This window comes from Pinus tabuliformis, chromosome 1_1 (genome assembly GCF_031772625.1).
Source record: "Pinus tabuliformis cultivar Carrire ecotype Pingquan chromosome 1_1, CPIR1, whole genome shotgun sequence".
Lineage (NCBI taxonomy): Eukaryota > Viridiplantae > Streptophyta > Pinopsida > Pinales > Pinaceae > Pinus > Pinus tabuliformis.
The window spans coordinates 148622325-148649972 of record NC_142297.1 but is presented as its reverse complement, the minus strand read 5'-3'; the positions used below and the strand labels follow the sequence as shown (position 1 = coordinate 148649972).

At 34.2% G+C, this 27648-nt stretch overlaps 1 protein-coding gene across 3 annotated transcripts in view; it reads left to right on the top strand.

Annotated features, from left to right (window-relative positions):
• The window catches only part of LOC149212051 (MADS-box protein SOC1-like), a 310257-nt gene extending 283611 nt beyond the window's left edge, over positions 1-26646 (top strand). For 2 of the 3 annotated variants that reach the window (XM_089391668.1, XM_089391667.1), the window contains exon 6: positions 26291-26646. In XM_089391668.1, the coding sequence (XP_089247794.1) occupies positions 26291-26398 (108 nt within the window). In that variant the 3' untranslated portion in view covers positions 26399-26646. Of the gene's footprint in view, positions 1-6980; positions 7132-26290 lie in introns of those variants that run through there. The other variant, XM_089391669.1, reaches the window with a different exon arrangement.
• The last annotated feature ends 1002 nt before the right edge of the window (positions 26647-27648 follow it).

Sequence of the window (27648 nt, the reverse complement as noted above, 5' to 3'; positions counted from 1 at the left end):
TTCAGTGTTTCGACTTCACTTGTTTTTGGCAATGCAAAATACTTTTCACCGTTAAGCTTATATGATTTTTCATTGTAAAATGGAATTATATTGAAACATTAAGGAAATTACTATCCGCAGGGAAACGGTCTTGCTGAGTCCACAAATAAGAACCTTATCCACATTATCAAGAAGATCGTTTCCTCTAAACAGAGAAACTGGCACTCCGCTTTGGTGAATGCATTATGGGTTCACTGAGTCATGCTAAAACCTTCTCTGAATACATATCCTTACTTTTTGGTATATGGAAAAGATGTCATCCTACACTCGAACATCTATTTTCCTTCCCTTCAACTTTAACAAGAATCCTATGGCAAGGTGTTCTTGTTGGTTCAGAGTAGGATAGACACCCTCTACAAGATGTAGGAAAAAATACAAAAAGAAAAAAGAAAAAATTTCTCTTCACCAAAGTCGTATAGGGTTGGTTTGACAATAATTCTGCAAGGGAATATGAATTCATTGTTTGAGACCTAGTCTTAAAGTGGGACAAATCCCACAAATACAAAGGAAAACACACTAAATTTAAATCCCTGTGAATCAGACCGTTCACTTTCCATGAAAAGCTCGACCAGCACACATATTGTCTACAATCACTAGATGAGAAGATTGACTCTCTTCTTGTTAATGGCCAAGTTTTAAAATAATATTGTCAATGATGATCTGGGGATGTGACCTTCCCTATGTATATAGTTTATTTTCTTGTTTATTTGTTTGTTTCATCTTGTTTTAGTTTCCATTTTTGTAAATAAGCATCATGTGTGAACGTTTTTTTTCTAGTTTATTTGTGAATGGCTGAGTTGAAAAGAGTCTTGTGACACTACAACATTTGGCTTACCTCTGGTCCCCCTTCTTTGTGTTGGTTATATCGTTTGGTCAATGACATTCTAACATAAAATACGATCCCTCCATAAGTAGAGTTTTGTGTCAAACCAGGATACTTGTGTCTATTTAGAAACCTTATTCCCACACTCGGTTCCTTATTTTTTGGTGTTTTCACGCTTATCCAATCAATAGAGGAGGGAAATGGGAAAACCCAAATGAGAAAACCTAAATTAGAGGCCTCTATATGCCTCTCTGAAGGAAAAACCTCTCCTAATCTCAATAAGTTGGGATCCCTCTTCTGCCCATGAAATGAATAAGTGCCTATGAATTGTCCTATATAAATACATAAATAAAGGTGAAAGAAGAGAAAGGCTTCCCGCACAGAGAGGTGAGGCAAGCATCTCTGCCAGGGCATTGTCAAGGCTCGTTGGAGGCAGAGCAATGCTTGTGTTCCTATGGTGACTCCACTGAGGTGTTTTCCAAGAATGCTAGCAGTTGAGAAACACCAGAGATGGAAAAACTATACTTTGAAAATATAAATCTCGCGAACTACACTACCCTTCCTGATTTGAAATATTGTGATATTGTTGAATATTATGTTTTTGTTTAATAGAGAAGGCACAAAGGGGACCATGTTTATTGGCGGGGTAAGTGGGGAAGCCAAAGTGATTTGCACAATGAATCAATACTCCCTAAAGAACAGAGACCTTGCATAAAAGAGTCAACCCAGACAGAGAAGTTGGAATTCTACCAATGTGTCGCCATGTGTTGTTGCTGCTACAACACCCTCCAAAATTTTGGCCTGCATCCAAATTTCAGAGCCTACCTTGTGTTGGAAATAATGCTGAGAGGGGGGGGGGGTGAATCAGTATTAGAAACTCAAACAATTTTTCATTTTCATACTCAGATTCATATACGCGACTTCAGTTCAGGATATCTACGTATATACGTGACTCTGTTAAATGCAACTAGCATACATACAATAATCTTGTGATTAAGTTAGTTTATCTTCAGTGAAGGCATCAGAACATTATTAACCATATTAACAGTAAACAGGAGCAGTATAACAGAACAGATCATCACACATAATCCACACACATGAACACCATGATATAAGGTGGAAACCCAATGTGGGTGAAAACCACTTGCTGCAATTTGTTTCTATCTTCATTTAATAAGAAACTTCTTTTACAATGTACTAGTGCAGTCCTTTACCAGTACGCAGGCTTCTACCTGCAGAAGGCTACAACCTTCTTAGCTCTTGTACTAGCCGATCCATTTACTAGTACGTAGGAGCTGACCTACTGAAGGCTCCAACCTTCACTCGTTTTCCAGCTGCTCCTAGAAGGGAGCTACAACCCCTTGGGTCTTGTACTGGTCAATACGTTTACCAGTACGTAGGCGCCAGCCTACAGAACTCAACAATCATCCAGGGACCACGTTTCATACATTTTCATATTGGATCCATAAATACAAAACAATCTTTACTGTAATCAACAATCTCTGAATCACCCTGTCAACAACACAATCAACAACAGAACTCTGCAATAATAACCAGATCCAACTGCAACCTCAAATATCATATCTCACACTGTATATGCTACTTTGACGAACCAAAACTGTGTATATACGTGCTTTCACCAACGCCAACCCACGTATAGATCTGCAAATATTTACTCATAACATTGCCGCTGTTCCAAACATCTGTCATACCCAGATCATAACATTCATACAATAAACATGCGTCAATAGATCTAGTCTATCCATAATCAAACCATATAATGATAATCATTCCAAGCCTTAAGCTCCCGATCTATCGTTCATCATCCTTCACATGAGTGCCTCCTTGGTTCAGATCAAGCAAGGCATCACCAACCCATAGCCAGCATCTAGATCTCACACATCATCAGATCTTCATCACATGCTCACCCTTCTCTTGGCCTAATGATCTTCTCCTTATATAAGTTTAGGCTTCTCTCAATAACATGGTCCAAAACCATGTAGAACCAACACCTTGGACCCAATACCTGGGGTTGTCACTCGGGCCAATTACCATGGGCCAATACCAAAATACCATGGACCAAATGTCACTAGCCAAAACCATGGTTTCCGACATGTATGCGCCTTTCCTTCTGCGAACCTGCATGTGTACGTATACGCGCCTTTTGCTCCACTAACCCGCGTGTATACGCACTTTCATCACGGTAAACCTGCGTATACCTCTCTCTTGACCTGCTGCTCTATGATCTGTCATCTGAGTGAGTTGCCATCAAGGAAAACACTTGTATCATACCTCTTAGTGAATGCCATCAAGGACAACACTTGAATCATAATGCCAACAATCTCCCCCTTTGGACTTGCTGGCAACAACCACACCAAGTCACTCTCCCCCTTTGACATCAAGGGCAAAGGGCCGACCAAGATATTCTCTTCTTTGATCTCCACCTGCTGTCCATACTCCCCCTGGGTACGTGCTGAAATCTCTGATTGAGCTCCCCCTTTGTACATGCCAAGATGTACCAATCCATCCATGCTCCCCCTGAGCACATGCAAGGTTTGCAAAAGCATATCATGACTCTATACATACATCAATCTCCCAACCAAGTGGGAATACACCATTTTAAACTCATCCACCCAACCAAGTGAGGATATACCAATTGTTTATACATGACTCAACAACAAGAACCATTACATTATCCATCCCATGCATAGTGGGGTAACAAAACAAAGACCAGCAATCCATTCAAGACCATGATTATCATACATCATATATGATCTGCACCATAAGCATCAGCATCCAAACCTGCAATACCATTCTTTTGACCGACCAACAATAAGTAGCAAGATGTATCATAAGCATCATCACCAAAGGCTTCTAACTGTAATGCCAACAATGCATTATTTGAAGTATATGCTCCCCCTGAACCTGTGTCATGCCATCATCAAACAGTGACTGAACCATATCTGACTTCTGTACTGCTGCTTTTCTTAAGAATTCCATATACGCGACTGTGCAGCGTCTAACTCGCGTATATACGCGACTTGTCTTCATGAAACCTACGTATGAGATTTAGAACAAAGATGTTCCACACTTTCAGCTTCCTCTGAGTCTGTCATGTCTGTGTATTCTGCTATGCCACATCTTTCTGGCTGTACTTCCTTTTTCTTCCATATCTTCAACTGTGATGATGTTTTCTCCTTTTGGTATGGTGTCCACAACCTTCTCCTACATTTCTTTGCTATGTGTCCAAGCTTGTTACATGCATAACATCTTACATATTTCATATTCCTTCTGTAGCAATCAACAGCTTTGTGACCAAACATGTTGCAAGAAAAACAATATCCTTTGAAGTACCTGGAACATGAAGATCTTTCTGTGTGATGGTCTTGAACCATTCTACTTCTGCATCTAGCTGCAACATGTCCATGATTATGACATACATAACATTCAACATTATACATCAGAGGAAATAATCGTCTATCACTTCCATAGTTAGGAGCAAATGATTTTCTTTGAGGAATTTCTTTCCTTGGCTGTTCCCTGTTGAGCATTTCAGATTTCTCATTATAGTTTCTTGCCTCACCTTGTGACATAGATTCACCTTCAATAGATTCATGAAAACCAAGACCAATTTTGACAACAAGAGACCATTGACTACTAAGAATATCATCCAAAATCTTAGTACTATCTTGAAATCGTAATAGTTTATCCTTTTCTTCTAATTTATTTTTCAAGATATTTACCTCAACCTGATGTTGTTCTTCCTTTTCCATGCATTGCTTCTTCAAGATTTCTTCAGACTTCCTTCCTTCTTCCACTTGTTGCCTTAATTTGAGAATCTCTTTTTCTTGTTCTTCATTCAGCACTTGCAGCATTTGACGAACTCTGAAGGCACATTCCAGCTGAGCTTTTAAGCTGATAATTTCTTCCTTGAGGTCACTCTCCCTTTTGCTAGGTAGATCTTGATGATCTATGATTTTATCTGATGCTTCATTTGCTTGTCCATCTTCAATCTGAGGTGATTCAGAATCTAAATACTTACTTTCACTCACCGGCAGGCTGTCATTGTTCCTTTGAGCTGTCTTCTTCTTTTGACGCACTTTCTTTCCCATTGTTCTACGGATCTCCTTCAAGCGATCAAGCTTATACCAAAGGACCTGCTCTGATACCAATTGTTGGAGATAACACTGGGGGGGGGTGAATCCGTATTAGCAACTCAAACACTTTTTCATTTTCATACTCAGATCCATATACGCGACTTTAGTTCAGGATATCCACGTATATACGCGACTGTGTTAAATGCAACTAGTGTACATACAGTAATCTTATGATCTAGTTAGTTTATCCTCAGTGAATGCATCAGAACATTATTAACCATATTAACAGTAAACAAGGGCAGTATAACAGAACAGATCATCACACATAAGCCACACACATGAACACCATGATATAAAGTGAAAACCCAATGTGGGTGAAAACCACCTGCGGCAATTTGTTTCTATCTTCCTTTAATAAGAAACTTCTTTTACAATGTACTGGTGTAGTCCTTTACCAGTACGCAAGCTTCTACCTGCAGAAGGCTAAAACCTTCTTAGCTCTTGTACTAACCGATCCATTTACTAGTATTTTTTATGCTAATGGAAAAACCTGTGAGCAATTTATGAAACCAACGTTTCGGACTAGCTAGGTGAGTCCATCATCAGGGCAATGAGATCTGTATTTTGAGAAGAGAGAGTTGAGAAAATTATGAAGCTATTAATAGATGAATAGAAAGATATATGTTAGCTTATAATGTCGGCCTGATTGATTTACACTTATTAATTAATTAATTAATTTATAAATTTTTTTTTATTATATATAAAAAAATTAAATTAAATTATTTAATAAATTTCGTTTAAGAGAGAGTTTGATATTAATTATATGATTTATTTATTTATTTATTTTTATGTTTTTTTCATATATATATTTATGATTATTATTTTTTTATTTTTAATTTATTTATTTATTATTATTATTATTATTAATTAATTAATTATTATAATTATTATTTATATCATCTCTTTTTATTTTTTTTTTCTTTTTCTTTTTCCTTCTTCTCTTTAATACAATTAAATCATTATTCTTATTATTAGTTATTTATCAATTATTTTATTATTGTTATATATATTATTATTGCTAAAAATATCATCCTTATTATTATTATTATAATTAATATTATAATTATTATTCCTATTATAATTATTATTCTTATTCTTTATGATTATTAAAATTGTTATATATATATATATATATATATATATATATATATATATATATATTTTATTTTTTATTTTTTATTATGTTATTTAAATTATGTGATATGTTATATAAATGAGTTATTTGTTATGAAATAGTTTAAATTGAAGAAATTATTATTTGCATTTATTTATTTAATTAATTATTTAAATTTTGAATTGTCAAATGTTGTAATTATTATTCCTATTATAATTATTATTCTTATTCTTTTATGATTATTACAATTGTTATTATAAAGATATTATAATAACAATTTTAATTATTATTGTATTAATATTGTAATTATTATTCCTATTATTATTGTAATTAATTTTGAATTGTCAAATGTTGTAATTATTATTCTTATTATAATTATTATTCTTATTCTTTATGATTATTAAAATTGTTATTATAAAGATATTATAATAACAATTTTAATTATTATTGTAATTATTATTCCTATTAAAATTATTATTCTTATTAAAATTATTATTCTTATTCTTTATGATTATTAAAATTGTTATTATAAAGATATTATAATAACAATTTTAATTATTATTGTAATTATTATTTCTATTATAATTATTATTCTTAATTTTTATGATTATTAAAATTGTTATTATGATGATGATGATGATGATGGTTAATGTCCGCTGAGACCAAATAATGATCTATCGGACCTAAAGAGACAAATTATTTATTTTGATTTAAGATTTTATTCCTATGCTCAAAAGCTTGGAGAGAAGCCTCCCGAGTTCACTATAATTTTGGCATTGTAAAAGGCTAGGAAGGTCAGTATTGTAACAAAGGTTGTGAAATTGAGATCTAATGTGGTTGTATGCAGGGCACTCTAAGAGGAAGTGGTTTTCATCCTTGATGCTCCTATTCTCACAAATATGGCAGATCCTTTCCATCCATGGCGTTTTAGGAACTGCCCAGCGGCCAGTTTCACTATGGAGCTCATGAGAATTCGTTCTAATCTTTGCTATATTAATTTTCTTCTTTGAGCTAGTTAGAATAGAGAGATACTTTTGATCTTCAAGGGTGGGGTTGATGACCTTCTTATAATAACTTAATTTTCTTTTAGACGCTAAATATAATTAATTATATATATATATATATATATATATATATATATATATATATATATATATATATTATTATTTTATGTTATTTAAATTATGTGAAATGTTATATAAATGAGTTATTTGTTCTGAAATAGTTTAAATTGAAGAAATTATTATTTGCATTTATTTATTTAATTAATTATTTAAATTTTGAATTGTCAAATGTTATCAAAAGGGAGTATTAGATTAGTTTAAATTTTTTCCATTTTATTTAATAAGGGTTTCCAGGTACTACTTAGTTTAAGACCATCATCCCTATTCATATTATTGGACGATTTCTCAATTTCAAATGCCTCTTTAACTCTTCTTTTTAAATAATGGTCTTCCTTATGGATTAATTTAGCTTGTTCCATACATATATAGTGAGAAGAGGAACAAGCGTGCTCTGCTAGACCTGATTTATCCGACCTATTTCTAGTAATATCATTAATGTGTTCTTTTAATCTTACTCCAAAGGATCTCCCTGTTTCACCTATATAAACTTTACCGCAAGAACAGGGAATCGAGTAAACTCCTTTGTGATTTTTTGGGTCTATTGAGTCCTTAGCAGACTCAATCATGTTTTTTATGGTGTTAGGGGGCGTGAAAGCAACCATAATGTTATGCTTAGCGAGAACTCTGGCAAGTTTATCTGTGGTTCCTTTAATATAGGGTAAGGAGATTCTAGGGTTTTCCAGGGATTTTCTTTTTTGTTTATTGCTTATGGAATCTTTAATTATTTTATGGATAGTGTGATTTTGATAGCCATTGTTTAAAAATACTTCATGGAGATGGATAAGCTCTTCTTCTAAATGTTCAGGGTCAGAGATTCTAGGCGCTGACCTAGTGAAGGCTCCAACCTTCACTCGTTTTCCAGCTGCTCCTAAAAGGGAGCTACAACCCCTTGGCTCTTGTACTGGCCAATATGTTTACTAGTATGTAGGCGCCGGCCTACAAAACTCAACAATCATCCAGGGACCACGTTTCATACATTTTCATACTGCATCCATACATACAAATCAATCTTTACTGTGATCAACAATCTTTGAATCACCCTGTCAACAACACAATCAACAACAGAACTCTACAATAATAACCAGATCCAACTGCAACCTCAAATATCATATCTCATACTGTATACGCTACTTTGACGAACCAAAACTACGTATATACGCGCTTTCACCAAGGCCAACCCATGTACAAATCTGCAAATATTTACTCATAACATTGCCGTTGTTCCAAACATCTGTCATACCCAGATCATAACATTCATACAATAAACATGCTCAATAGATCTAGTCTATCCATAATGAAACCATATAATGATAATCATTCCAAGCCTTAAGCTCCCGATCTATCGTTCATAATCCTTCACATGAGTGCCTCCTTGGTTCAGATCAAGCAAGGCATCATCAACCCATAGCCAGCATTTAAATCTCACACATCATCAGATCTTCATCACATGCTCACCCTTCTCTTGGCCTAATGATCTTCTCCTTATATAAGTTTAGGCTTCTCTCAATACCATGGTCCAAAACCATGTAGAACCAACACCTTGGACCCAATACCTGGGGTCGTCACTTCGGGCCAATTACCATGGACCAATACCAAAATACCATGGACCAAATACCACTGACCAAAACCATGGTTTCTGACATGTACGTGCCTTTCCTTCTGCGAACCTTCATGTGTACGTATACGCGCCTTTTTCTCCACTAACCCGCGTGTATACGCGCTTTCATCACGGTAAACCTGCGTATACTTCTCTCTTGACCTGCTGCTCTATGATCTGTCATTTGAGTGAGTTGTCATCAAGGAAAACACTTGTATCATACCTCTGAGTGAATTTCCATCAAGGAAAACACTTGAATCATAATGCCAACATCTTGATCTTATATACTATCGTCGAAAATATTTGGACTCATTGCATGGGTTTTGTCTAAGTGTTTTTCTCCCATTTGCAAGAAAATCAAAGTGTCATTTTTTTGCATGTCAAGTGTCGCATGGTGTATATAAGCTTGTTTTGGTGGTTTAAAGAGGTTAGCTTTGTGTAAATGAGTTTCTCTTACTATGTAAACATCATTCACACTCATTTCCAAAGTTTTAAACACTTTCGCACAAGTGTCATCACGGTTGTCGCAAAGTGTATCTTTGTTGTCGCACTTGTCGTTGGAAAATTGTCACACTGAGGGACGTTTGTTGTTCATGTGTTCTGGATGATCTATGTAATGTCATCAAGTGTCCTGAGTGTGCGATCATGGTAAAGTCCTATCACTATTCGCATCAGCTTCATCAATCCCACACTTAGCCAAATTCAGAAAAACCTCTAACCAAGCAACTTAGCCTCATCAGACCCTCCTTAGCTGCGAATTGCGTAGTATCAACCCTCAAGTTGCAAAACTAACTCTTAAAACTGTGCAAAGTATAGTTCTTGTCTCCCTGGAATGTGCATTGCGCAATCATAGTGCTTAATCTCAACCACTGACCCCAAAAATTTGTGTAATTTCTCTTCCCTGCCTAGTTAGTATTATGCATTGCGCAATAACAAGGTTCAAGCCTCAACCCTAAGACGTTAAAATGCACCACTGCACAATAATCTGGCCTCCTCTGCCTTTTGGAACTGTGCAGTGGGAAAAATTAGTGCTCAAGCCCTCATCTTGGCTCCCTGAGTTCCCCAACTCTGCAATTTTCTTGCTCAATTTAGCCTGAATTGTGATTTGTGCAGTCTCAATGCTCAAGCCTAACTCCTCACTACCTAAGCTGCGAAATTGTGCATTCGCGAAGCCTCTCACTCAGCTTGCCACCCGGTTTTGACTCAGCCAGTGGATAGTCATGCAACATGTTAGACTAGGGGTTTATAGGACTGATGTCGTCTTGTCATGAGTGAATTGAAAATGTGGGTACTCTACCATACCATGACATGATGATGAAGAATGAGTTGGGGAAGGGGAGGAAGTGAAAAGACACCTCTGTAGTTGAATATGCAAGTGGGTCAATCTGAATAAAGCAAAGGGACACTAGTTTGTGATTGTTTCTCAAGTTTGGATATCACTGAAAGCTCCTCATCTCCAAGCCATATGGAGGTGGACAAAAGAGAATTCTCAAGAAGATACATAGAAAGAAGTAGCAAGAATAACTTGAAATTGCCATGTCATCATGCAGTCGATGTCATTAGTGTCATTTCATGTCATCTCATGAGTCACCATGTACTGCATCATTTTTGTGCAACATGTAAATTCTTATTCAAAATGTATTGTAAAGTGGGAGTCCAAAGGGCATGTACAAAATATGAATAGTCATGCAAAGTTGAAAATTCATAGGAATTCAAACAATCATGAGGGTAGTCAAAGAGTCACAAGGGAAGTGAAGCATCACCCCATTGGTTATATATACACCCTCATTGTATGAGCAGAGGAATTTTCACCTTGGCTCCTCCTGCAAGGCATTAAAGAGACAAGTTAGTTATTTCTGAGAGCAATTAGTGTCTCCAATGCCTCACTATTGGAGCTAGTGTTGTTTGTTGTATACATGTGTCTGGGGACTTTTACTTAATATACAAAGCCTGATTGCAAACACTTTCATCATGCATGGATTATGAATGTTTGTAAGACTGTTCTGTGAATGCTTATAATACATGTTTGTTTTCACCTCTACTAAATTAGTTGAACTATTTCAATTATTTAAGTGCTTATTATATTGAGAATGTGTTGTAATGGTTGCAATTCCAATCCCATCTTTGTGGACTATTCTGTTGGATGTTAGACGTATACCTCTCGTTTGCATGTATTTCTATTAGAGTGTTACTATTACCTCTCTCTTAGAGGCTCACTTGCTCTTCCCTACGCAGTAGAAGAACCTTGACATACCTACCACTGAACAGTCACCAGGCACACTTATTTTCTTTTCGAAGGCACACATGTGTTCCTCTCCCTTGTTCACAGTTAGAGCCAAGGAAAATCTTTAAGAAAATGTCAACCAGGTCGTATTCTAGATGGGGCTCCTATAAAAAACGGTGTGAGGTCTAATTAGGACCACATATTGGGGAGACCCCCTTGAATGTTGGCAGGTCCAACATTGTCAACAACACCCTTGATCAACATGATGTTTGCAAGGGATGTACTCTTGGAAATTATTTCAAATATTCCTTACAAGGCCTAGATAACATAGTTGAAGCCATCTCATAGTGAGTTCACTTGGATGTGTGTGGACCTTTTTCTACAGTCTCATTTTCAAAGCACAGGTAGTATTTGATCTTTGTAGATGATCTTTGCCACAAATGTTGGATCTATGTTATGAAGAATAAATATGAGGTTTATTCAAAGTTTGTTGTATTTAAGGCCTTAGTTGAAAATGAGTCTGGATAGAAAATTAGATCCCTCAGAAGTGATAATGGAGGAGAGTATGTGGCTAATGCCTTTAAATAATTATGATTCAAGGAGAGCATTAGAAGGGGACCTGATTGCACCTCACAACCCATAATAAAATGGGGTGGAAAAGAGGAAAAATAGAAGAATTTTGGGGTTGCAAGAGAAATGTTGCATGATCAAAGATTTCCACTATACTTGTGGGTGGAAGAATGCAATACAATTGTTTATTTGTACAATAAGAGCCCTCACAAAATTCTTGGAATGATAACACCTGAAGAGGCCTACTCTAGGAGGAAGCCAGGCATCTCCCACTTTCACATTTTTGGATCCATGGTCTAGTTTCAAGTCTCGAAAGATAAGCACGATAAATTTGAAGCCTACTGCAGACAAGGCGATCTCTATAGGATGCACAAAGACACCTCATATTTATCGGGTGGTTATGCCTTAACTCAAGATGAATGTGACGAGGAGATATGTCAGATTCGATGATGCGAAGGCCATGAGAAGCTCTCTAGATATAAATTTTGAGCATTCCACCACAGGAGGAGCTTCTAGCTCCAAAGGAGAAGCCACAGTCAGATCCACGACATGTTATGGAGCAACCACACGTGGAGGAGCAGAGAGCAAGCTAAGTGGAGGCACCCATTCACACAGAGCCCTCTAGAGAATGGAGGAGGAGAACCAGGGAGGCACAAATATTGGTACAAGATGCTCAAGAGCATGTTGGAGCTTCTAACTCCTTGCATAGAGAGAGGTGATCACCAAACAAATATACCCGATATATGGCACTCAAGGAAAAACTAATTTCAATGAAATTAAACTGCATTATTTTGATGAATTCGGGTTCCGACAATCCACTTAGGTTAGCATGATTATCTTGTGCATTAAATATGTATACTACCTTCTTTTTTGCATTTGTTGGAATAGTGTCTGAGACCTTCTATTAGGTTTCCATAATTTCCTTAACCTCTGATCGTAAGGAGATGAGATATGTCTCCATCCTTATCTTCCAAAATGTGCAGATAGTCCCATAAAACATAGATGGCTTACCCACTGCTCTGCTCACTACAAGTTTCCTTGAATTCAACCTTTTGGTATTTAATTATTCTGAAGGTAACCTGACTCTGATATGACTTATTGGTGCAAAGGTCACATTGAGGGGGCGAGTGGGATGAATCAATGTGAGAGAAATTTTACCATTTCATGACTTTTCATAATCAAGCAATCATGTAACGATGAATCATAACCATAAGAAACATATTATTAGGAGTAACGCATCATAAAACTACCATCACATCAATAACACATCAAAAATTCATCACATTACAAAGAGACATAGCATTTTTAGTTGGAAACCCATACAAGAGAAAATCACAAATCTTCTTCTCTATCCTCAATTCATTACATAGATTTGTAGGCTACGACTTCCTTGAGGAAAATACCCCTACGATATGCAAGTTGGCACTTGTGATAGGCTACAACTTGTTTGAGGCACCAACCTAAAAAATATTCAAGCAACTTCTCACTATAGGCTACAGTTTGATTGAGGCACCAACATCCTCTAGACTCCAAACTGATTGAGGTTCTAGCCTCCGTAATGAGTGGGCTCTAACCTCCTTCTTTAATTCCTTATGTACCTCTATTTCATACATTTTTAAACTGTATCCATTGTGATCATATATGGCTGTCAATCACTGAATCATAAGTGTTGTAACAATATGCAATATGCAATCCATGTCACTGCATGAACTGCAAACCACAATCACTCCCACAACCTACAACCATTTCTATTGCCATAATCTACAAGCACTATACTGCAATTATTATCACAAAAGTCATATCAATCACTATTGTTGGTTTTCATACTGCTGCCCTTACTCTACTTCAGCCAGTTCATCAATCTGGTCATTATATCCCCTTCTCAAAACCTATTTTTAGAATGTATCCAAAACCACTGAAACCTACTCATAGACCCTCAACACACATAAAATAGATTATGGTCATTAAATAAGTTTCAATTTGGAATTCCATGCCTTTGAATGTATCCTTCTTTAAGCCATTAACATCATGTTTCTTCTGGAATATAATTTGGACCAATAAAGAGCCCTAAAACTCGGCAAGATGCAGATAGCTCCAATTTGTATGCCATAGTATCAATCTTTTGCAGCGACTTGTAAGGACCATAGTACTTGGGCGATAATTTATTATCCTTCTTAACTTACTTAAGGGACATTTGTTTGCATGGTTGTAGACATAAAAATACCCAATCCCCTACGTAAAAAATTATTTTAATGCAATGATTATATGCCTATTGTTTCATTCTATTTTGCATCATAGTTAGGTTATCCTTCCAAAATTGGAGAACTTGTTATTGATACTTGATGTGATCTTGAACTGCTTGAACCTTAGAGTTTTCTCTTAAAGATGATGTGATGGTCGGTGGATGATAGCCATAAATGGGGTCATTTTTGCTGCAATATGGAAGTTTTATACCACCATTCTGCGAGATGTAACCACTTGGCCCATTGTGTTTGTTTATCATATACAAACCAACGAAGATATCCTTACAAAAATTTGTTCACTATCTCTATTTTCCTGTCAGATTTAGGATGATAAGATGAGTTATGAGCTAATTGAGTACCAAAACAAGAAAAAAAATTTGTCCAAAAAAATTCCAGTGAAAATGGGATCTTTCTCACATACAATAATCTTTAGGTTTCCATAAATTTAGCAGTGAATGTATAAGCTTTGGAATGATGAGATAGTGCACAAAAGTGTACATACTTAGTAAGTCTATCAACTACCACCATGATGAAACTCTTTCCTTTGGACTTGGGTAAACCTATGGTCAAATCCATTGAGACCTCCTACCAATGATAACTTGGATGTGTAAAGGTTGTAATAGTCCTGGGATTTTAATTATCTCAACTTTATTTTTGTGGCAAACCAGATATTTTGCCACAAACTTTTGAATATCAGATTTAAGGCCATCCCAAAAAAAATCCATTCCTTACACTGTGGTAAGCTTCTAAAAATCCCAGGTGTCCTTCTAAAGGAGAGGTGTGTAGTTCCGAAATAATCTTTTGTTTGAGTTGGGATTTCTTACATATATATAAGAAATATTTGTACCATAATGAATAATTTTTTCGACATAAATGTATTAGATGTATTGGGATCTTGTTGTATCTTTTGAATGAGTGTCCACACCTCTTCCTCATTCTTCCATTCATGTTTTGCTTCAGTTATCCAATCGAGTTGGATAATATAAATGGCACATAGCAATGATTCCACATTCTCATCCCTTATTGAGGGTGCATCTGCAACAACATTTTTCTTCCCTTTTTGTAGATGATTTTAAATTCATAACCCAACATCTTTGTGACCCATTTTTGCTGCTCTTCTTAAGATAATATTTGTTCCAAAAAGTATATAAGGTTATCATGATATGTTTTTACCTTGAAGTGTCTTCCCATTAGGTAAGGGTGCCACTGCTTTAGGGAATGTAGTATTGCCAACATTTCCTTCTCATAAATAGACTTATGTAAATACTTTCCTTTGATTGGACGACTTTCGAAAGAAATGGATCTTTCTTCTTGCATTAAAACAACACCAATTCCATTTCCTGGGGCATCACATTCCACAATAAAGGTTTTTGTGAAGTGTGGTGTAGCTAAGACCAGAGCTTGACACATTGCCTCTTTAAGATGTTCAAAGGCCGTAGTTGCTTTTGGAGTCCAAAACAATGCATCTTTCTTCATCAATGTTGTTGGAGGTGTTGTTATTTTACCATAATTATTAACAAAATTACTATGATATCCTATCAACCAGAGAAATCCTTGAAGACGCTTTAGGGTTGTGGGGATTCTCAATTCCTTGATGGATTTAATTTTGTTAGGGTCTACCTTAATATCCTCATGAGATACAATATGACCCAAATATTCCACCTCCTGCACCGCAAAGAAACATATGGAGGGTTTTGCATATAATTGTTTTTTCTCCAATAGATTAAGCACCCTCTCAACATGTTGAACATGATATTCTGAAGACTTCATGAAATGTGGAATTCATGAAACCTTCAAATGTGGAAGGTACATTAGTAAGGCCAAAAAGCATGACCAAAAATTCATAATGACCTTCATGAGTTCTAAACTCTATTTTTTGAATGTATTCTTCTTTCATTCTAATTTGATGATATCTAGAATGAAGATCCAACTTGGTTAAGCAAATTTCTCCATGTAATTCATTGAACAATTAATTAGTAACATGAATGGGAAATTTATCTTTAATGTTTAGCTTATTTAGCTCTTTATAATTTGGAAACATACACGATGGTCCATCCTTCTTGTGCATGAATACTACTGGAGAAGAGAAGAAACTTTGGCTGGGTTGAATTATACCTCCCTCTAACATTTCTACAACCATACATTCAATTTCACTCTTTTAGACATAAGTATATATATAAGGTATGATTTTGGGCATAACACTTCTTGGAATCAAGTGAATAGCATGATCATGATCACGAATAGTTAGAAGACCTTTGGGAGTCTCAAATACCTTGGAATGATCGTCCAAGACCCTTTGGAGATATGGAGAAATGGATGATTTCAATGTTTGAAAATCGAGTGAGCATAATTTTTCAATTGCACCTTGTTTTGCTTCATTCAAAAGCTTTTTGATGCCATTAGAGTTTGTTATCTTCTTCAATTTCCCTGTGAAACCCCTTAATTCAATTTCCTTTCCTTCCTAGAAGAAATTCAAGAAAAATTCTTGAAAATTAAAAGTTATCATCCCCAAAGATTGTAACAATTGGAATCCTAATTCAACATCAACACCTCCCATTAGAATAGAAAGAGTTAGGCTATTCAATATATATTCCTCCATGGTTATCTTGATATTATGGCACTTCCGTGAGAAATTTATAGTTCCTCATTTGCAACCATCACTTGAAACTTTTATGTTGGATATAGAAAGCAATTAAATTACTTTGCTATCTTACAATGAATAAAATTATGGTTATACATGAATCAATCGACACTATTACTTTTTTCTTCTTGATATATCCTTTTATCTTGAGAGTTTGAGGAGTTGTAATTCCCGTAAATGCATTACATGATATTGTCGGATACATTTCTTCTTCTGTGAGGTTTTTTCTTGGTGTATATCCTTTTCTTTTCATGTTTCCATTTTCTTTTCTTCCTCCTCTTCACAATCTATTTAGAATATATTTTTCTCGGCACACTTATGACCTTTAGTGTATTTTCTATCACAATTGTAATGAATCCCTTTTGCTATTTTTTCTTCAAGTTGTTGTGATGTCAAACTTTTAGGTTGTGGGATTCTAGTAGCAACAATACTTCCATATTTATAGTTGTGAGTGGTAGACCTCATTGTTGCCATAATTTTTCTTTAAACTTTTCTTGTCACTCCGAATTCATTTTCCAATGAATTAGGTTCCCAAATGAAGACGTCAATGATATTCTCCTTTGGAATATCAACTACCTTGATATTTAATCTTTGGAAGTCCTCAATGTGATCCAATATTAAACCCTTTTGTTTGAAATTTATCATTTGGCTAAAACCTGATTCAAACAAAACGGTCACAATATAATCAAGGCCTACTTAACAATAATAATATAATGGCACAACAATAACAATAGTGGGCTTCTATGGGGCACAACAATAAAAATATGGGGGCTACATGAGGCACAATAATAACAATATGAGGGTCATAATAATATTATAGGAACCTAACAGAAACCATGCTTACAACCTTTGTCAATGATGAGCCAAATTAAACCAACGTATCATTGCCACCAACGTCGATGAGCCAAATAAAACCATTCTTATAAACTTCAGCCAAATTAAACCATAATTTATGACCCCTGCAAATAATGATCCAAATCAAACCATGATTACGACCTCTTCCAACGAGAATCCAAAGAAAACCTTGTTGATGACCTTTTCCAAACTTAGGATCCCACCAGGGCTTCCACCAGGTTTAAACAAATCCAAGAGATATCATCGAACATAAGTAGAACATTGAACTCGTCATCAAACTAAAATTTTGAACTAGAACTCCATAGCTAACTTCGAAACAAATCACTATAAAAAATAATACTTTTTCAATGAAACAAGCTTGTGTGTATCTGAACGATGAAGGAGCCTCTATATGTATATGACCAAACTAGTCTCGTTTGTTGGGATACACTGACCATGGGCCACTGTCATTCAATCCTATAAACCAGGATTTCAAACAAATAATTGAGACCATGTGATATTTCACAACCAATCCATGTGATGGATAATTATATTGATGTTTGTGTTTTATGACCAAGTGACCACCATGTGTGATCCTATCCTGGGGCCACTAGCTTTCTACATGATGTCATCATGCCACATCGTAGCTCATGACTGGTTGCACATATCACCTATTTTCATACATTCCACCAATAAAAATGTGTCAAATCTACATGCCACAAGGAAACCCTTGTCGACACCATGTCATTGTAATGATGTCATACGTTGACATGTCATGTTCACTATTTCTGCCTATTTGAATGAGCCTCGTGTCAGTTTATACCTATTTGAATGAGCCTCGTGTCAATCTTCCAAATGGTCCATGTCATCATCATATGAAATGCTACCATGTTCATTATTTAATTGGGTATCGAGCGATGATTAAATGGTGCGTATGATTCGTTATCTTTGTGGTATGATTTGTGGCAGATGTTGTTCATACACTGTTGACCTGATCAATGGACCATTGATTTGCCCAAAAGATGTGCAATTTTTAATGCATTAGTATTTTGGGTGTCAACCTTGTAGTTTGGGCCTCCAACTAACATTGACTTCAAATAACCATAACTTCTCACTCGGGAGGAATCTTTTAGAGCATGATATATTGTTGGAAAGGTATCAATGATGCCTACATAACCTTACTATTCATAAGATCTATTACACATCATAACTATATAAAAAACTCAAATAACTTTAGGCACCTATATCTTCATGTGATGGGTTACTGTAAGAGATCCAAATATCACAGTGCTTCGTAGAGTATATTACTACGTTCTTGGGTATGATGAGTGATATTGTTGGTTATTTAGACATCTCCTTTGACATCAATGACATATTTTCATCATCAATGACAACACCATGTGCAACATGTAATTTGTTGCTAAAGACAAGTTTAAAGAATTATCAAATTATTCAAGAACACTTTAAAGTTAGAGATCTCAGTATAAAAATGAATGAAATATAGAGACCTCCTACCAATGATAACTTGGATGTGTAAAGGTTGTAATAGTCCTAGGATTTTAATTATCTCAACTTTATTTTGGTGGAAAACTAGATATTTTGCCACAAACTTTTGAATATCAGATTTAAGGCCATCCCAAAAAAAATCCATTCCTTACACTGTGGTAAGTTTCTAAAAATCCCAAGTGTCCTTCTAAAGGAGAGGTGTGTAGTTCCGAAATAATCTTTTGTTTGAGTTGGGATTTCTTACATATATATATAAGAAATATTTGTACCATAATGAATAATTTTTTCGACATAAATGTGTTAGATGTATTGGGATCTTGTTGTATATTTTGAATGAGTGTCCACACCTCTTCCTCATTCTTCCATTCATGTTTTGCTTCAGTTATCCAATCGAATTGGATAATATAAATGGCACATAGCAATGATTCCACATCCTCATCCCTTCTTGAGGGTGCATCTGCAACAACATTTTTCTTCCCTTTTTTATAGATGATTTTAAAGTCATAACCCAACATCTTTGTGACCCATTTTTGCTACTATTCTAAAGATAATCTTTGTTCCAAAAGGTATATAAGACTATCATGACATGTTTTTACCTTGAAGTGTCTTCCCATTAGGTAAGTGTGCCACTGCTTTAGGGAATGTAGTATTGCCAACATTTCCTTCTCATAAATAGACTTATGTAAATACTTTCCCTTGATTGGACGACTTTCGAAAGAAATGGATCTTTCTTCTTGCATTAAAACAACACCAATTCCATTTCCCGAGGCATCACATTCCACAATAAAGGTTTTTGTGAAGTGTGGTGTAGCTAAGGCCAGACTTGACACATTGCCTCTTTAAGATGTTCAAAGGCCGTAGTTGCTTTTGGAGTCCAAAACAATTCATCTTTCTTCATCAATGTTGTTGGAGGTGTTCTTATTTTCCCATAATTATTAACAAAATTACGATGATACCCTGTCAACCAGAGAAATCCTTGAAGATGCTTTAGGGTTGTGGGTATTCTCAATTCCTTGATGGATTTCATTTTGTTAGGGTCTACCTTAATATCCTCATGAGATACAATATGACCCAAATATTCCACCTCCTGCACCCCAAAGAAACATATGGAGGGTTTTTCATATAATTGTTTCTTCTCCAATAGATTAAGCACCCTCTCAACATGTTGAACATGATATTTTGAAGACTTCATGAAATGTGGAATTCATGAAACCTTAAAATGTGGAAGGTGCATTAGTAAGGCAAAAAAGCATGACCAAAAATTCATAATGACCTTCATGAGTTTTAAACTCTATTTTTTGAATGTATTCTTCTTTCATTCTAATTTGATGATATCTAGAATGAAGATCCAACTTGGTTAAGCAAATTTCTCCATGTAATTCATCGAAAAATTAATTAGTAACATGAATGGGAAATTTATCTTTAATGTTGAGCTTATTTAGCTCTTTATAATTTGGAAACATACGCGATGGTCCATCCTTCTTGTGCACGAATACTACTGGAGAAGAGAAGAAACTTTGGCTAGGTTGAATTATACCTCCCTCTAACATTCCTATAACCATACGTTCAATTTCACTCTTTTAGGAATAAGTATATATATAAGGTATGATTTTGGGCATAACACTTCTTGGAATCAAGTGAATAGCATGATCATGATCACAAATAGGTAGAAGACCTTTGTGAGTCTCAAATAACTTGGAATGATCGTCCAAGACCCTTTGGAGATATGGAGAAATGGATGATTTCGATGTTTGAAAAACGAGTGAGCATAATTTTTCAATTGCACCTTGTTTTGCTTCATTCAAAAGCTTTTTGATGCCATTAGAGTTTGTTATCTTCCTCAATTTCCCTATGAAACCACTTAATTCAATTTCCTTTCCTTCCTAGAAGAAATTCAAGAAAAATTCTTGAAAATTAAAAGCTATCATCCCCAAATATTGTAACAATTGGAATCCTAATTCAACATCAACACCTCCCATTAGAATAGAAAGAGTTAGACTATTCAATATATATTCCTCCATGGTTATCTTGATATTATGGCACTTCCGTGAGAAATTTATAGTTCCTCCATTTGCAACCATCACTTGAAACTTTGATGTTGGATATAGAAAGCAATTAAATTACTTTGTTATCTTACAATGAATAAAATTATGGGTATACATGAACCAATCGACATTATTACTTTTTTCTTCTTGATATATCCTTTTATCTTGAGAGTTTGAGGAGTTGAAATTCCCGTAAATGCATTACATGATACTGTCAGATCCATTTCTTCTTCTGTGAGGTTTTTCCTTGGTGTATATCCTCTTCTTTTCATGTTTCCATTTTCTTTTCTTCCTCCTCTTCACAATCTATTTAGAATATATTTTTCTCAGCACACTTATGACCTTTAGTGTATTTTCTATCACAATTGTAATGAATCCCTTTTGCTATTTTTTCTTCAAGTTGTTGTGATGTCAAACTTTTAGGTTGTGGGATTCTAGTGGCAACAATACTTCCATATTTATAGTTGTGAGTGGTAGACCTCCTTGTTGCCATAATTTCCTTTAAACTTTTCTTGTCACTCCGAATTCATTTTCCAATGAATTAGGTTCCCAAATGAAGACGTCAATGATATTCTCCTTTGGAATATCAACTACCTTGATATTTAATCTCTGGAAGTACTCAATGTGATCCGATATTAAACCCTTTTGTTTGAGATTTATCATTTGGCTAAAAAATGATTCAAACAAAAGGGTCACAATATAATCAAGGCCTACTTAACAATAATAATGTAATGGCACAACAATAACAATATTGGGCTTCTATGGGGCACAACAATAAAAAATATGGGGGCTACATGAGGCACAATAATAACAATATGAGGGTCATAATAGTATTATAGGAACCTAATAGAAACCATGCTTACAACCTTTTTCAATGACGAGCCAAATTAAACCAACGTATCACTGCCACCAACGTCGATGAGCCAAAGAAAACCATTCTTATAAACTTGAGCCAAATTAAACCATAATTTATGATCCCTGCAAATAATGATCTAAATCAAACCATGCTTACGACCTCTTCCAACGACAATCCAAAGCAAACCTTGTTGATGACCTTTGCCAAACTTAGGATCCCACCAGGGCTTCCACCAGGTTTAAACAAAGCCAAGAGATATCATCGAACATAAGTAGAACATTGAACTCGTCATCAAACTAAAATTTTGAACTAGAACTCCATAGCTAACTTCGAAACAAATCACTATTAAAAATAATACTTTTTCAATCAAACAAGCGTGTGTGTATCTGAACGATGAATGAGCCTATATATGTATATGACCAAACTAGTCTCAGTTGTTGGGATACATTGACCATGGGCCACTATCATTCAATCCTATAAACCAGGATTTCAAACAAATAATTGAGACCATGTGATATTTCACAACCAATCCATGTGATGGATAATTATATTGATGTTTGTGTTTTACGACCAAGTGACCACCATGTGTGATCCTATCCTGGGGCCACTAGCTTTCTACATGATGTCATCATGCCACATCGTAGCTCATGAGCGGCTGCACATATCACCTATTTTCATACATTGCACCAATAAAAATGTGTCAAATCTACTTGCCACAAGGAAACCCTTGGCGACACCATGTCATTGCAATGATGTCATACGTTGACATGTGATGTTCACTATTTCTGCCTATTTGAATGAGCCTCGTGTCAATTTCTGCCTATTTGAATGAGCCTCGTGTAAATCTTCCAAATGGTCCATGTCATCATCATATGAAATGCTACCATGTGTCATTATTTAATTTGGTATCGAGCGATGATTAAATGGTGTGTATGTTTTGTTATCTTTGTGGTATGATTTGTGGTAGATGCACACTCTTTCATTGCATTAAAGGTGATGCCAACGTTTTGTTCATCCACTGTTGACCTGATCAATGGACCATTGATTTTCTCGAAAGGTGTGCAATTTTTAATGCATTAGTATTTTGGGTGTCAACCTTGTAATTTGGGCTTCCAACTAACATTGACTTCAAATAACCATAACTTCTCACCCGGGAGGAATCTTTTAGAGCATAATATATTGTTGGAAAGGTATCAATGAAGCCTACATAACCTTACTACTCATAAGATCGATTACACATCATAACTATATCAAAAACTCAAATAACTCTAGGCACCTATATCTTCATGTGATGGGTTACTGTAAGAGATCCAAATATCACAGTGCTTCATAGAGTATATTACTACTTTCTTGGGTATGATGAGTGATATTGTTGGTTATTTAGACATCTCCTTTGACATCAATGACATATTTTCATCATCAATGACAACACCATGTGCAACATGTAATTTGTTGCTAAAGACAAGTTTAAAGAATTATCAAATTATTCAAGAACACTTTAATGTTAGAGATCTCAGTCTAAAAATGAATGAAATGTAGATATCATTGGTTTTTGCAAGTTGGTGCCTCAAGCAATTTGGGGCTCATAGACCTGGAGGGGTTGGTGCCCACTGTGAGTCCGTACTTACGAAAATTGATCTAATCAATAGTTGAACTCAGAATTACATCATAATCAAAATTGAACTTATGTTTTTCTCCCGTGTGGGTTTCCTCATTATTTCATGTTTGAAATTTTATGTGAATGATGACTTATTGTGTTGACTGAATACATTTTATTAATTACTGAAATAAACAAATATAAAATTTTGTATAATAATATTTCACACCCCTCTTATATTCTTTGATTCTGAACATTTTCAACATTTTTTAAAAATATTTTATACACAATAGTAAGAAAAAACATACATATATGAAGCTACACTTTCGTATTAGAATTGATATAAACTCTTTTAACAACAAAACACAACGTTGGATTTAAATATTCCATCTTTTTAACATTTTTTTGGAAGAGATATTAATACACACACTATAGGAGAATACATGCAAATATGAAGCTAAGCTTTGGCATTAGATGAGATACAAACTATTTTAATAACAAAACCCAACCATTTAAACGATATGAGAACCGACCCTTTTTGGTTAGGGTTTTGAGGTTGAAAGTGAATGATCTCTAGTATATATTATAATTTTTTTATTACATCAAATCTTTTCCACAATTCACCACTTTAAAGACCTTTGAATCTATTTTTCAACATAGAAAATGATGCCTATATTAAATTCTCTGGTTGACAGCTAAGGTTTGTTGAATGAAACATTCTTCTATGAGTTGATTTTTTCACTTAAGAAGGGTGATATGTGGGGGCTATATCTCCCTTTATAGTTTTTCGAGCACTAATTAATTAAAAATTAAAAGTAGATATTTCCATATTATCCCGTGTGTAACACTAAGGCCTTTCTCTATCAAATGAAAACCAAAGACCTATATTTTTATTGTTTTTTTCTCTATCAAATGAAAACCAAAAACGTTTATTTTTATTGTTTTTCCCGTTTTTTAAAAATACACAACAAAAGTGACATACACCTACTTTCATACCATCTTATAACAACTTGGTAACCAAATCCGTTGGTTAGCTCAATGTAAATGGATGGGAATCTCTAATGATGGATGGGAAGCACCCGAAAATCTAATTAATAAAATATTACTTTTCCACGAAATACTAGAAGTTGTATATTGTGAACTAATGAAATCATAAGCAAACAAATGGTAACGGAAAGATAATTGTAATGAAAACCCAACTAAAGATTTAATTCACTAAATAACTTTGTATGTTCTCAACATACTAAACCAATTCTTAAAAATCTATTACAGTATTATAATAGCATGGTATTATAGAAAATAATTCATATATGTACTATTTAGTACTTTAAATAGTTGTTGTGGTCATTGGTAAATCTGTGTATTACATTTGTTTATAGGTTTATGTGTGGTATTCCAAATATTAAATTTGTCAAAGGAAGAATATACTTGTAATTTTTTATTTTAATAAGGTGTAATGATGATTCACCGATGACTTGTTAGTGTGATATAGATTTAGAATGGCCATTGACGTATTATAAGTTCAGACATTGAGATCAATATAATACAGCAAAAGGGATTAAAACCTTTTCCGCCAACTCACTTGTGTAGTCTCACCAATTTAGTTCTTAACATAATTCCCACATCAAATTCTCTTTCATTCTAATATTGTTCTGCTGCTTGTCTCATCCTATTTTTTGCTACAACCAAGTTGTCTTTCAATTATTTGAGAACCTTTTGTTTGTTCCCTATGTCATACGCCATATTTTGAGCCTTAAAGTGCCTTTTAAGGGTGATGTAATGGATGGAGGATAATATCCATAAATTTCCATAAATGGGGACATTTTTTTATCAAGTATGGAAGGATATGTTCTACCACCATTCTCCTAAGGGAAACCACTTGACACACTATGTCTATTAATCAGGGGAAAAACAACATAGGTATTCTTCTAAACAATTATTCACAATATTAGTTTTACCACATGAGTGCGGATGGTGAGATGAGCTATGAAACAATCAAGTAGTAGAACAAAAAAATATTTTATTCCAAAAGTTTCTAGTGAAAAATGGATCTTTGTCACTTAAAATAATCTTTGGGATTTCATGTAGGTTTTGAACTATTTCCATGAATGTTTCAACCATTTTACTTGATTTAAAAAGATGAGAAAGAGAGATAAAATGGGTAAATCAAATAATAATAAAACCCATTGAAACTTCTTTCCAAGATTGGCTTGGTATGGATTTTGGTTGTAGGAGCATTTGGTTCTTAATTGTTTGTCCCTTATTGAACTAAAAAACTACACACTCAGCCATAAACTTTTGTATATTTTCTTTAAGGTCTCGGAGAGTATATTTCTTGATCTTATAGAATCTTTTGAAGAATACCAAAAGTCATTTGATAAGAGAGTTGTGTAATTCAAAAAAGTCATCTTTTCTGAATTGATAATTCTTACATAGGCATAAGTGATGTTGATAACATAACAAATCCTTATTTGACATTATTGTTTTATTGCATCCAAATCCTCTTGTAGTCACTAAATCATCTTGCATACATTCTCATCTTGATTCCATTTTATCCTTGCTTCTTCTACACAATCAAATCATGAAATGGAAATAGTGCATCATAAACTCTTTATTTCTTTATCTAAGTTCTTTAAGAGTGCATCTTTCATCATATTTTTTTACCTTTTAATAACAATAATTGGATGAATTACTCTTTACAAATAATTTTATGTTCAATTAACATTGTAGAAATGTACACAAGAAAATGGTTTCCTTTATTGAAAAGTTATAAGAAATTTTCTATAAGAATTTAAATAATCATTTTTACTTAATTATATTTGTAGTTATCAATTTTATTTTTCTATATTATTTTAATTTATTTTTAATAATTTATATTTCATTTTTTTTAATGTTTTGATAATTTTGTGTGAATGGCTAGGTTTTGGTGATGGAGTCAATTAGATTGGGAATTGTCAAGGACGATGAAGTAGACACTCAATTGGGTATAAGACCTCCAATTTGTAAAATGTCATATTTTTGTAAATAATGTTGATTATAATACTATTGTGAAGTAGACACTCAATTGGGTATAAGACCTCCAATTTGTAATAGATCATATTTTTGTGAATAGTGTTGATTATGATATTATTGTGAAGTAGACACTCAATTGGGTATAAGACCTCCAATTTGTAATAGATTATATTTTTTTGAATAGTGTTGATTATGATACTATTGTGATCCTTGATAAAATTAAAATTGACTGATGTTATTAAAAAATTTAATTGTTAGATTTTATTCTTTGGAATTGAGGTGAATTTTTGATGCAAAGATAAAATTAAGTTTTGCAAAATAAGTTAGATATTGGACTTTTGTGGTCCATATTGATAATGAATTTGCCTTTTGGATTAATCACATCATCATGATTTGATTGAATTTTTGAACCATCTACGGTGGTTCATCGTCACAAAGGTGAAAAAATCAATCTATCCATAAGTTTAAATAATAGAGATGCATCTAGTTCCAATGTTACCTGTTAGGAATTAGTTATTAGAAGAATAGAAGTATTGTCATTTTGGTATTAAATTAGATTAAATTGAATAAATCAAAATAAATAAAATTAATATTTAATTATACATTAAGAATTAAGAATTCCCAACGGTTAACTTTGGACCTGGAAGCATCTATGTTATTTAAACTTCAGGGTAGATTGGTTTTTTCACCTTTGTCTTGAGAATGAACCACATTAGATGCTTCAAAACCTTAACTAAATCTTAATGATGTGATTAATCCGAAAGACATTTTCATTATCTTGCAAAATATGTTGATCATTGGTTTGTATATCTTATATATTAAATATATTATAAAGTATATTTATTTTCTCTTTTATTTTTTAATATAAAATAAAAATATTTTTATTTTTCACTAGTGAAACAAAATAATTAGAAAAATGAAAATACTTTATTTTTATTTTCAATATAACAATAAGTATTTTAACAATCGTTTCAAATATTTTAACAAGAAAAACCTGTATTTAACCGTCTTTCCCAATGTTTTAACTAAAAACCTTAAATATTATAGAGAACTCTTCAATGTTTTAACCAAAACCCTACCACACTATAGAGGATTTATTAAAAAAACATTATTTATTTTAACATAAAATCATACTTATTTCTCTTGATTAAGAATTTGCACATACCTTTACCATTGGGAATTTGTTGTTGTAAGATTGAAAGAGGAGCATCCTTACACAAGTGTGCCCGTGAGACCATGTTTTTGTTTGGTTCCATTTTGGAATGG